The 13844-nt window shown below is 37.5% G+C and overlaps 1 protein-coding gene across 1 annotated transcript in view; it reads right to left on the minus strand.

Moving 5' to 3' along the window:
* ARIH1 (ariadne RBR E3 ubiquitin protein ligase 1) overlaps positions 1-13844 on the minus strand; it is a 105528-nt gene that overhangs the window by 12527 nt on the left and 79157 nt on the right. Inside the window, exons 7-11 of the mRNA XM_010831423.1 lie at positions 9616-9682; positions 8217-8323; positions 5462-5504; positions 4867-4938; positions 2007-2137 (exon numbers count right to left, since the gene is read on the minus strand). Of these exons, the coding sequence (XP_010829725.1) occupies positions 2007-2137; positions 4867-4938; positions 5462-5504; positions 8217-8323; positions 9616-9682 (420 nt within the window). The remainder of the gene's footprint in view (positions 1-2006; positions 2138-4866; positions 4939-5461; positions 5505-8216; positions 8324-9615; positions 9683-13844) is intronic.

Raw genomic sequence — 13844 nt, forward strand, 5'->3', positions numbered from 1 at the left:
TTTTCCACAGTACTCAGAAACAACCAACAGTGATCACTGATTTCATCTCAAAGTTTTTAAAGTAACCCAGACCACAATTCACCTGAGTCAAGAGACATTACCAGTCCCCCAGATGGATTAATAATCCTCTCTTACCAATAATTATTCTACTCACAAATAAGCCTAAAGATGCCTCTTCTCGCTATCTACTGGTCAACGATTAACACATTTTCTTCCTAACTGATATATCCTCAAAAACTTTCCTTTTGATATTTGTTAGATATTTTTAAGCCTCAACTCACTCTGGGCTTTACTCTGTCAACATTAAGAATTTTAAGGCCAAGAAAGCAAGGAGGGCTCATCTATATTTCCAACTGAGATTACTGACAGTGCTATCTGGAATGTTATTTTGAAGATTCTAAGATATTTTCAGATTTAAACAAGAAAGCACAGCAAGGATTCATCTGCAATATTAGCCACGGGAAAAGGCAAGATACAGGCAACATTTCTGATAACCCCCGGACCCAGCCATTCTTCATTCTTCCGTAGTCATCATTTGTTTTGTATCCCTTTCATTTTTCAATCCAGTTCATTTAAAATTTGAGTTGTGATCAGAGACTTCCTTACATACACACAAAAGTCTCTTTAATACTTGTCCCCATTCCCTCTCTTCTTCACTAAACTTGTATATATACACTCATATGAATTTAGTTTCTGGGAACACTCTAATCTTCAGTTTGCATTCCTAAACCCCAAATATCTTTCCTTGGCTCTGACAGTAGTAAAATCACTTTTTTTTTTTCACCTAACCAATTAGTTTTTACCTAAACTAGTTTAGAATCAATTCAAGACAATTGCTCTATTCCTCTAATTAATGAAATAAATGAAAATTCCAAAGAAACTAAAAGGGAATGTTTGCCATTGTCTTAAGTTCAGATTCTCCTCATCTTGTCTTGAGCTTGCAATTTTTCCCCTCCCACCCACTCTCTACAAAGCAGCCACAATGTCCAGATAAAGTATGGAAAACACCTAATACAGAGCATGTCATCTAAACTACAGACATAACGTTGTTACTCTCAGTAAAAATACTTCTGATAATTGTCCAAACTACTTCAGGTCCCAGTCTACTTTCTCTTTTCCTATTCCCCACAATTTATGAGGGGCCACAAACTCAAACACCAACAGGAGACAAATGCAAATAACATAAACTAGTCAAAACGGCAATCTGCATTATTGTAACACCCAGAAATATTTCCACATTTACCAGGAGATGCGCTAGCTCCCATTTTTCTTGTTTTGAGAAAAATGCAACAAGATATCTTTAATCTAATTTGCATTTTCCCTGCATGCATGATAAGAAACATGCAGGGAACAAAGGTATGTATCACTACCAAATGTGCCATCGTAAGACATGCAAATGCCAATAAGCTTTGGTCTTAGGGAAAACATTAAACTGCAGTAAAGGCTCCATCTAAAAAGCAACCAACCAATTCCAGGTGATTTTTGCCAAAAAGAAATGCAGGCCTGTTCTTATGTTTCAATGAATGCTAAAACTCTGGACTGCACTGGGTAATTTTCCAGTTCTTAAAGTTTGGACAGATTTTTTTGTCTAATGGCATGCAGGATAACTAAAACACAACTGTGGATTGGGTTCTGCCAAGTGTCTTTATTGTCTAGAGAGACATATTAGACAACGCTGAGTAAGTCATGTACTATCACATTCTTCTACCTTTGTTCATGCTACTCCTTTTGCCCTGAATGTTTTTCCTACCACTTTTTGAACAAATGGAACTCTTAGTCTTTCTTAAAGTTCAACTCAGTTGTTACCTGATCTGTGAAATAAATCTTATTAAACTCTCTCTTTGGATATCTTGCATACACTTCTAATACTGATCACACCCTGTATTCATTTATCTAGTCCCAAGTTAGAGGGTGATTTTCATGAGGCAGAAACCTTATTCATAATATGCGGCAGATACATCACACAGTTATGTGAACATGTTCTTCCCTTCGTTTCCCCAACCTACCAGGCAGATCCATGTGGTTCCCAAGGGCCAAGACACACCCAGCAAAACTCTGCTTTACAGTTCTGGTTACGACAGACCATGTGATTACAACCGCCATCCTTCTCAATTGTGACATGGCATTTGGGACATTCCTATGAAGAGAAACTATAAAGTTGGTGTCAATGCTACACTGAGGAGAAGCCAGCTCTAGATTTGGTTTATTTTTAAATTGATTCTGTGATTTATTGTGATTGATACATGTAAAGCACTTAGAACAGTGTCAAACACTTAAGTACTATTGAAAATGAGTTATTATTACGGGTTTTTAAGATGCATGACAATTTAAGGATTTGTTTTAGTGGGGTTGGGGGACAAAAACATTTTAAGTACTTTTAACCATACACACAGTAATAATAGTTTTATGAGAGGCTAAACATTTTGTTCCTGTAAACATACTGTTCCAGTGCTATCTGGAAATAATTATTGAATACTTCCTGTATCCCATACATTGTTCTCAGTGTTCTATATGCATTAACTCATAATCCTTATAGTGGTCTTACTCCGATTTCCATTCATCAGATGAATAAACTAAGAGAAAATTTTAAAGAAACGAATCCAAGGCTATACAAGTAGCAAACGATAGTTAGGATTCAAACCCAAGCAATTTGGCCTTAAGAGTCAGGCAAGTAAAACTGATCATTCTTTTTGTGGCTACTGAATTTCCCAACTTTCTTCTGCCAAATACCCTTGTTAAAATCTTTTCATTGTGGTTCCTTGACAACAGTGCTGCAGAGATTACATCCCCTTGCTCAAGTCTGTATCATTTTCTTGGTTGCTAATGAGCCAAAGTTACTACCCTTGTGGGCACATCTAATGTTCTTCCTCTTGAAAAATTTAGAGAATGAAACTTACTCATTATTTTTAATAAAACTATGAATAAGATGTAAAGCTTGGATTTTTGCTGTATGTTTTTGTGTTGATGTCTATTACTCCCATAAAGGGAGGAAAGTATCACCCAACATAATATTTGTACAATTCAGCTAAAGTGAACAGATTTTACTGTCCACAAACTATAGTATTTCAAAAGAGGTCAATACCATCAGATTTTTGAAGTTACTCACATAAAAAATACTGTCATCTTCCCAAAGAAGCAAATTTCAGGCCTAAAATATGTTTCATTCTATATTTCTTGGCTATAATTAACTAAACAGTATTGATTTCTTAATATAACAACAACCTGCAAATCTAAGGTGCTAGTAACAAAAATAAGCTTCTGAAATGTCTCCAGAGGGAAAAACCCTCAGTTTCATCTCAAAACTTCCAACTGATAAATCTATTATTACAAATTGTCATTCTTACTTAATAATCTACCCTCTAAACAAAGTCAAGCATATTCAAACCTATACTCCCTATTTTAAATATCTTGGAGATTTAGAGTATGTAGGGATTTTTCCAGATGCAGGAGAGGGTAGTTTATAATCAAACTACTTAGGGAAAATACAACTGCTCTATTCTAAATACTAATCTGACAGCATATTTAAGGATCTAGGACTTTAATGAACATTTCTGGTGGAGAAATCTTCAATTTTTGAAGAAGAATGCTTAAATAACAGAAAAAAAATTTTTTTAATAAAAAAGCAACCACTTTCTGATATTATAGTAAGGTTTTCTTAAGTGCCATAAGGTATGTTTATCATGCTGGTTTCAGAGACATAGAAATGCTAATTTCAAAACTACATTCCCCAAAGATGTGGGTATTTCTTTTATGCAACAGGACTGTTTTATTGCCAATGCTTTCTGGGAGACAGAAATGTAAACATGTTTTAATCTTTTAGGGTAGAGCCAGGTATCAGTGTTATAGAATCACGTGCTGGCTGTCATTTAAGCAATCCTTATTCTTATCATTATCCCATAATTGAGTGATGGAAGACCGCAAAGTTATAACTAACTCTGGTCAAACAACTCAATATTCTTCAAAGCATCATCATCATATGTGAAAGACAACAATAAAAATAAACAGCCCATGAATAACACTATTAGTCACCACTCAAAGCCACTTCCTATTCAGACAGGACATAAGATTGGATGTTTATACAATTTCCTACAAAAAATTGGCTGGGTACACAGTTTGGATACAAATGCTTACCACTTAGGGATAGAAAAGAAGGGTGTTCAAGTTTATTTGCATTTGTAAGACATTCCTCTAGGGTTTAAGATGTGGTTTATGTCATAAAGATACTGAACTTTGAAACTAGTATCACGACCAATGAATTCAATAAATAAACCCCCCAAAACCAAGGATATTCGTGTTATCCTTAAGCTTCCATTTCTCAGGAATCAAGTCTTTTAGTAAATTATATTTTGGAAGTTCAACATGTTAAAAACGTTAAATTTGTTAAGCCCAGTTCAATTACATAATTAAATTACTCATTTACTCTGACTCAATATTGCCCTAAAGAATAACTCCTTAAAAGTTAAACCCTGGAGATTTTAAGGGGCAGAAATATAGCCTAGTTAAAAAAAAAAAAGGCTAGATGCAGTAAACTCTATTATTGGTATACTAGAAGGCAGCCAAGAATTTACATGAAAAGATATTATCAAACCCCAGGGTAGAAAACTGATTAAGCAACCACTACTTTTCTGATGGAAGAAAACTAAAGCAGAGTACTACACATACTACAGTAGAGTACTCAATAAAACAAACTCAAACAGTAAAACAAAGGAAAATTATTAATAGGCAATCATTCTGAAAACAAAAAGCAAACTAATCAAATGAAAGGGAAAACAAGGCCCTTTAGTATGTAAACTTACTGCTTCTGAAGTTGATACACCTGTTCTTATCAGTTTCAATACCAAGGGTTTACTGAAGGAAGATACCAACCTTTGTGTTGGCTGCAATCCAATTAGAGGTTTCACTGTCATCATCACACTTTTTAATCCACTTCTTCAACCACTGTTTGAAAACAAGAACTGTTAGAGCACAACAGAAGACTTAAGGATAGCAAATTACATCAACATAATATAGTCAAGCTTAAATGTAAAAGCCAAAGGATAGGATTGTCACTGGATTTACTTCTTTTTAAACCAAGAAATCCTGTGATTCTCATTTACAGTCCAGGTACATTAAAAAAAAAGAAAAAATCAACCAAAGGAGGACTTTCTCTAGCTGCAGGGAAGTGAGGAACCTAGAATTCAACAAGCAGCCCAGCTGCAAGGTGTGTCCTTCCCCTTAGCTAATTATACAGCTTTCCAAGGGAAGGACCTTAACCCTCATTATCCTCATAATCAGGAGATAACTTTATTCCTAAGCAATGTTCCCTGAATATTTGCAAAAATCACCTGAAATAAAAAGGACAAAATACCATGTTCCAACTACTAATGAATAAATAACAAAATGTGGGCTGTGACTTAAAGTCATCAAGTCTTAGAAGTACTCTACTACCTTATTTAAAAATGAAAATGCCAGGCAAACTCACCTTACATTTAACAGGGTCATGCCAATTTTCTCCACAGTTAAAGCTGTTAAGTGACACAAGAGTTAAAAGAATTAAGTCCTACCTACTGTGAGTAAACAAACAAACAACGTCACGCTTTACAGAACCTCAGTACTTTCACCAGTTTCTAGTGACTGGCAAATACAAGGAAAGGAACCATGTCTATTTTACTCTGAAGTAATTTACTTAGCCTGTAGTACTAGGGCCAGCACACACTGAGTGTGTGTGTGTGAAATGAAGAAATGACCTGAAGGATGAAGACATTTTATCATGACAATTACAGAATAAATGACTGTCTAAATAGCTACCAAACTGTTGTATGCTGTGTGCTTAGTCACTTAGTCGTGTCCGACTCTTTGCGACCCCGTGGACTGTAGCCCACCAGGCTCCTCTGTCCATGGGGATTCTTCAGGCTAGAATACTGGAGTGGGTTACCATGCCCTTCTCCAGACCAAACTGTTAAGACAGTACAATCAGTTTAGAGTTGTATTTTCTGATAGTTTTTAATATGTGTAATTCCTTGCTGCAACCACTGTCTAACTGAACTAAAATGAAATCATGTTCAATAATCTGAACTTACAATGCTTCATAGAAAGTGAAAGTGAAGTCGCTCAGTCGCGTCTGACTCTGCGACCCTGTGGACTGTAGCCTACCAGGCTTCTCCGTCCAGGGATTCTCCAGGCAAGAATACTGGAGTGGGTTACCATTTCCTTCTCCAGGGATATTCCCGACCCAGGGATCGAACCCGGGTCTCCCGCATTGGAGGCAGATGCTTTAACCTCTAAGCCACCAGGGAAGCCCTGGTGGGGTTCCCCATAAAGAATGCTTCATAGGTATATATTAAATATTTAACATTCCAAATGAAGAGTTAGTCTGACTTCGTATGGTAATTCTATACTTTAGTACTAATGCACAGTAAGCAATATGTGGGAAACAAACAGGTCACATATTTTTGCAAGATCCAAACAAATGAACCTCAGCCTAGTAAAGTGTACCAAACAAGGTATAAAACAAAAGATGATGACTACATATTCTGCTACATTAACTGCTAATTCCTTTCTGCTTTCTAGGAGCATGGTTTAAAAAGTATAAATTAAGAATAAACACTCCCTCGTGGCTCAGATGGTAAAGTCTGCCTGCAATGCTGGAGACCCTGGTTCTATCCCTGAATCAGCAAGATCCCCTGGAGAAGGAAATGGCAACCCCCTCCAGCATTCTTGCCTTAAAATCCCATAGACAGAGGAGCATGGCAGGCTAAAGTACATGGGGTCGCAAAGAATCAGACACAACTGAGTGACTAACACTACTACTAAGAATAAAAACAAATGCTTGTGAAAAACATAAGCGTGGAATGGCTGATTAATTAATCAAGTACTTTGGGAATGCCCAAAATCCTTTGCAAATTAGAAGAATAAAGTGCTCTCAGTTTAAATGAAGCCACGATAATGGTTAGTTCTAGAAGACGGGGAATGGAATAGAGAAAGGAACATCAAGAAGCTTCAAATATATCTTTCATGTTTTATTTCTTGACAAAAACAAACTGATTTTCATTAAGGTCGGTTGTAACTTTATAAGTGTTTAAGTATTGCTGTTATTCTCTATACTAAATCTGTATTTGAAATACTTCATACACAAAATATATTTGAAAGCAGGGAAGGAATTAGACTCCACACTATGTCTACAGAGTAAATTCTGAAATGATAATGTATAACCTTTACCAAAATAGCATGTACTTTACACAAACTTAATCTCTGTGAGTTTTACCTATTCTTTTGGGAAATATTTAGTATTAATGATGCTAAGACTAAATCTATTGCTGTTTGGAGGAAAAAAAGAATGATACAGAGCAATTTCCCTAGAGGGCTAGTGGTTAGGACTCCATCCTCTCACTGCCAAGGGCCTGGGTTCAAACCCTGGTCAGGGAACTACGATCCCACAAAATGCGTACCCATGACCAAAACAGAAACAAACAACAAAAAAAGAATGATATGGAAAACCAATAAAATGTGTATTTGCTACCTATAGAGCCCCTTGGCTTTAACAGCTTCTCATTTCTAAAAGATCCATAAAGGAATGGTCTCTAATGTGTGGTAATGGAAATTCCCTGCTAAGTTGAACCTAGAATTCAAAGGCTATGGTACTTCAAGAATCCAGGTTACCAAGAAAGCTGGGGCCAGAAGCCCCAGAGAAAACTCTTAGTTAAAAAAGATTTAATCAACAACTAAAAGATTTAATCAACATCTAATCAACCAAGTTTTAGCTTTCCAAATTTATCTACATATTTTTAGGACCAAGATTAAACTCATCAGAACAAAGGAAATTAAAAACTCCTAACTCTGTATTTCCTAAGAGATAATCTGAATACAAATCATGAGCCATAAGGAAACAAAAAACAATGTGACAAAATAAGCTGTTAATCAGAAATGAGAACTAAGTTCTTGTCCCAGATCTTTAGGTTTGCTCCTATACATGTGCCAATGGAGGATACAAGGAAAAGTGATTATAACTGCACTTTTTTTTCCCATAAGAAAATAAATCCAAAACTTACAGCAACATAGAAAGAGGAAAATTATCTTAAGATATGAGACTTTTTAAGCTAAGTTTTATTTTAAAGAAATATATGCTATTTAAAATCAGTTACCAACCTACCTGAGGTAAAGAAAATTTTCTATTTCACTACCAAAAATAAATAGAAAAGCTATGTGTACTACTCCAATTCAGGAAATCACCTGCTTACCAAAACTGGCGCCCACATTTGCAGCGAACAGGTTTAGCATCAGGATACTGAACTTTAACAACGTGGTGGCAGTCTGGGGCAGGACACCACTTTAACAGTCGATTGCACTGAAATACAAGTTAGAAAATTAAAAAATGACAGCAAATTAAATCATGATGCAAGATTTCCCAGCACACCATGCAATTATGTATACTACTTCCTCACTATCATAAAGTGTGGATGGTGTCACAAGCATTTAAAACCCTGCTATCAATAGTCTTTTACAGCAATGCTTCTGGATGTACTGTTTTTCTAAGATTATAGATCACTTGAATACCTGGAATTATAAACTATCTCTTGTTCTATCTTCAAAATCCCACTGGGAAACTTTAAAATAAATAATCACCATTATGTGATCATTAACACACATCAATTTGTGTATGGTTCTATTTCAGGGCAATTTTATAAGATGCAAAAAAATAAGGTAATGCTTCTATTCAGGGAAGGAGTTCATATGCTATATGAAACAAGCTAAAGAATACACATGGAATTCCTCTCTTTGGCCATAAAAAGTTCTTCTAAAAACAAAAACCAGTTCCTAAGCCACAGCAATGGTTGCATTTTAGTTCTTCAAAAGAAATGTAACTTTTGATATATTTTTATTATGGGACAAAACATTGCTCAAGGAACACTCCATGAGAATTCAAGTTTATTGACCATTTTTAAAAATGTGTAATTCTTTACAACTGCTATTTCTAGAAGACCTTCAGTTTAACTGCTAATAAAAATTAATATTACTTTCTAGAAGTGAAATACCAAGTTACACTCATGCTCTTACACAGGGGCTGGCAAACTTCTTTCAAATGGAGTCCGATAGTAGATATATTTGGCTTCATGGGCCATTCTTTAGCAACTACTCAACTCTGCCACTGCAGCACAAAAGCAGTCACAGACCACATGGGCGTGTTCAAATAAACCTTTATTTACAAAAAGCAGACTCGCCGTGCTTTGACAATTTCTTTTCTGTTAAGCCATACTTGATACAACATACAAAAACCACTAAACAATTCATTTTTAACCAAGTTTACTCGTAATGCAAGGAAGGTAAAACAAGTAGAGATATAGCAGGGCTAATGTATCAAACGTGATGAAACATGACATCACTAAGAGTCAGTTACAGTTCTCCGCTAAGGATAAAGACTATAAAAATAATTTTATCAAAGCTTAAGACCTATGAAAAGACATCTATTTATTGATTTGTCAGATTCTTTTGAGAATAAAGGTATTTTGGTATGCTTCATAAAAAGATAGTAACTGAAGTTATCATAAAGGTGTTTCTTATGTAAGACAAACTGAGTACTTCTATTAATAAGCAGAATTTCTTTTATTTAAAGAATGAAAACTTATGAGAATCACTTACCTCTACAAAGCTATTTGTTATTAAATGCTGATACTTTAATTTAACTTTTGAATCTGTGATCAGGCGCCTGAAAGTGAGAATAAAAATAGTTTATTAGGAGGTTTTCAGCTAAGGGTATTTTCCACATTCATAAAATAAAATTTCAATGCTCTGGTATGAAACTGCCTTAAATTGAAAGTACTAAAATATATATACAAACTGTCAACATATATAACTCTAGGAATCAAAACAATAATCTCAAAGTTTCTATAATTTTATTTTGGTAGATGTTTCCCCCTGGTTCTTATACTCTAAATATTCCATTTTTACCCAACTGGTATTTGTGTTGTAGTCTAATGACTTACCAACTATCGCCAAATTTGGGCCCCTTTCAGAGTCTTCTGACTCTCATATCTTGCCTTAAGACAGCAATTCTTGGCCACCTTTCCTAAGATCTCCTCCCCTAAAATCAGTGTGTGAAATAAAACAATCTTGACAGGAATGTTCAGAGATGGATATAGGTTTTGCCACATATAATTCTGATAGCCTTCTTCTTCTGAAATCTTCTGGTAATTTATTAGAAATGCTTACTAATTGCAATCTGGCATTCCTTATTCACCTAGAATACTGTAAGTCACAAGAATTTCTTAAACTCACAGGAACTCATGAAAGTGAAGAACCTTCAAGTTTAATTTTCACTAGTTAAACATGCCTGTGGGTATTATAGGAAAACGGTATTAAAGCAAAGAAAGTAACCACCAAAGAAGCTATTAAGAACAGTACCAAAAAAATGTAAAGTCCAATATCATCTTGAGTTTCTTATACCACTCACTTCTCTTATCACACTGCCCTTACAAAAGATCCCCACCCAGTCCTGTGCACTCCTCAGTGTACTCCTCTCGCATCTGTATTCTTTCCAAATAGTAAGCACCACCCTTCCTCAGGGCCTCCCTGGTGACTGAGACAGTAAAGAAACTGCCTGCAATGCAAGAGACCTCAGTTTGATCCCTGGGTTGGGAAGATCCCATGGAGAAGGCCATGGCAACCCACTTCAGTATTCTTGTCTGGAGAATCCCCATGGACAGAGGAGCCTGGCTGGCTACAGTCCAGGGGGTTGCAAAGAGACAGACATAGCAACAACTAAGCACAGCACACCGGAGGTCAGGGGAGGCGTCAGAGAAGAGCAACCCCATGTCCAAGGAGCGGCGGCTGCGCAGGCACAGGAGGGCCGAGAGGAGCTACTCCATGTCCACGGTCAGGAGGGGCAGCCGTGAGGAGAGACCCCTCGTCCAAGGTAAGGAGCAGTGGCTGCGCTTTGCTGGAGCAGCTGTGAAGAGATACCCCACGTCCAAGGTAAGAGAAACCCAAGTAAGACAGCAGGTGTTGCGAGAGGGGATCAGAGGGCAGACACACCGAAAGAATAATAACAGAAAACTAGCCAATCTGATCACACAGACCACAGCTTTTTGTCTAACTCAATGAAACTAAGCCATGCGGTGAAGAGCCACCCAAGACGGGCGGGTCATGGCGGAGCGGTCTGACAGAATGTGGTCCACTGGAGAAGGGAATGGCAAGCCACTTCAGCATTCTTGCCTTGAGAACCCCATGAACAGTATGAAAAGGCAAAATGATAGGATACTGAAAGGGGAACTCCCCAGGTCGGCAGGTGCCCAATATGCTACTGGAGATCAGTGGAGAAATAACTCCAGAAAGAATGAAGGGATGGAGCCAAAGCAAAAACAATACACAGCTGTGGATGTGACTGGTGAGAGAAGCAAGGTCTGATGCTGTAAAGAGCAATATTGCATAGGAACCTGGAATGTCAGGTCCATGAATCAAGGTAAATGGGAAGTGGTCAAAAGGAGATGGCAAGAGTGAACGTTGACATTCTAGGAATCGGTGAACTAAAATGGACTGGAATGGGTGAATTTAACTCAGATGACCATTATATCTATTACTGTGGGCAGGAATCCCTTAGAAGAAATGGAGTAGCCATCATGGTCAGCAAAAGAGTCCGAAATGTAGTACTTGGATACAGTCTCAAAAACGAAAGATTGATCTCTCTTTGTATCCAAGGCAAACCATTCAATATCACGGTAATCCAAGCCTATGCCCCAACCAGTAACGCTGAAGCTGAAATTGAACGGTTCTATGAAGACCGACAAGACCTTTTAGAACTAACATCCAAAAAAGATGTCCTTTTCATTATAGGGGACTGGAATGCAAAAGCAGGAAGTCAAGAAACACCTGGAGTAACAGGCAAATTGGAATACGGAATGAAGCAAGGCAAAGGCTAATAGAGTTTTGCCAAGAGAACACACTGGTCATAATAAACACCCTCTTCCAACAACACACGAGAAGACTCTACACCTGGACATCACCAGATGGTCAACACCGAAATCAGGTTGATTATATTCTTTGCAGCCAAAGATGGAGAAGCTCTATACAGTCAGCAAAAACAAGACTGGGAGCTCACTGTGGCTCAGATCATGAGCTCCTTATTGCCAAATTCAGACTTAAATTGAAGAAAGTGGAGAAAACCACTAGACCATTCAGGTATGACCCAAATCAAATCCCTTATGATTATACAGTGGAAGTGAGAAATAGATTTAAGGGACTAGATCCGATAGAGTGCCTGATGAACTTTGGGCGGAGGTTCATGACATTGTACAGGAGACAGGGATCAAGACCATCCCCATGGAAAAGAAATGCAAAAAAGCAAAATGGCTGTCTGGGGAGGTCTTACAAATAGCTGTTAAAAGAAGAGAAGCAAAAAGCAAAGGAGAAAGGGAAAGATATGAGCATCTGAATGCAGAGTTTCAAAGAATAGCAAGGAGAGATAAGAAAGCCTTCCTCAGCAATCAATGCAAAGAAGTAGAGGAAAACAACAGAATGGGAAAGACTAGAGATCTCTTCAAGAAAATCAGAGATACCAAGGGAATATTTCATGCAAAGATGGGCTTGATAAAGGACAGAAATGGTATGGACCTAACAGAAGCAGAAGATATTAAGAAGAGGTGGCAAGAATACACAGAAGAACTGTACAAAAAAGATCTTCACGACCAATAATCATGATGGTATGATCACTCACCTAGAGCCAGACAACCTGGAATGTGAAGTCAAGTGGGCCTTAGAAAGCATCACTACGAACAAAGCTAGTGGAGGTGATGGAATTCCAGTTGAGCTCTTTCAAATCCTGAAAGATGATGCTGTGAAAGTGCTGCACTCATATGCCAGCAAATTTGGAAAACTCAGCAGTGGCCACAGGACTGGAAAAGGTCAGTTTTCATTCCAATCCCAAAGAAAGGCAATGCCAAAGAATGCTCAAACTACCGCACAATTGCACTCATCTCACACGCTAGTAAAGTAATGCTCAAAATTCTCCAAGCCAGGCTTCAGCAATACGTGAACCGTGAACGTCCAGATGTTCAAGCCGGTTTTAGAAAAGGCAGAGGAACCAGAGATCAAATTGCCAACATCCGCTGGATCATGGAATAAGCAAGAGAGTCCCAGAAAAACATTTATTTCTGCTTTATTGACTATGCCAAACCCTTTGACTGTGTGGATTACAATAAACTGTGGAAAATTCTTCACGAGATGGGAATACCAGACCATCTGATCTGCCTCTTGAGAAATCTGTATGCAGGTCAGGAAGCAACAGTTAGAACAGGACATGGAACACAGACTGGTTCCAAATAGGAAAAGGAGTACGTCAAGGCTGTATATTGTCACCCTGCTTATTTAACTTATATGCAGAGTACATCATGAGAAACGCTGGGCTGGAAGAAGCACAAGCTGGAATCAAGATTGCTGGGAGAAATATCAATAACCTCAGATATGCAGATGACACCACCCTTATGGCAGAAAGTGAAGAGGAACTAAAAAGCCTCTTGATGAAAGTGAAAGAGGAGAGTGAAAAAGTTGGCTCAAAACTCAAAATTCAGAAAACGAAGATCATGGCATCTGGTCCCAACACTTCATGGCAAATAGATGGGAAAACAGTAGAAACAGTATCAGACTTTATTTTTGGGGGCTCCAAAATCACTGTATATGGTGACTGCAGCCATGAAATTAAAAGACGCTTACTCCTTGAAAGGAAAGTTATGACCAACCTAGATAGCATATTCAAAAGCAGAGACATTACTTTGCCAACAAAGGTCCGTCTAATCAAGGCTATGGTTTTTCCAGTGGTCATGTATGGATGTAAGAGTTGGACTGTGAAGAAAGCTGAGTGCCAAAGAATTGATACC

Source organism: Bison bison, unplaced genomic scaffold, assembly GCF_000754665.1.
Source record: "Bison bison bison isolate TAMUID 2011002044 unplaced genomic scaffold, Bison_UMD1.0 scf7180017864526, whole genome shotgun sequence".
NCBI classification, from domain to species: Eukaryota; Metazoa; Chordata; class Mammalia; order Artiodactyla; family Bovidae; genus Bison; species Bison bison.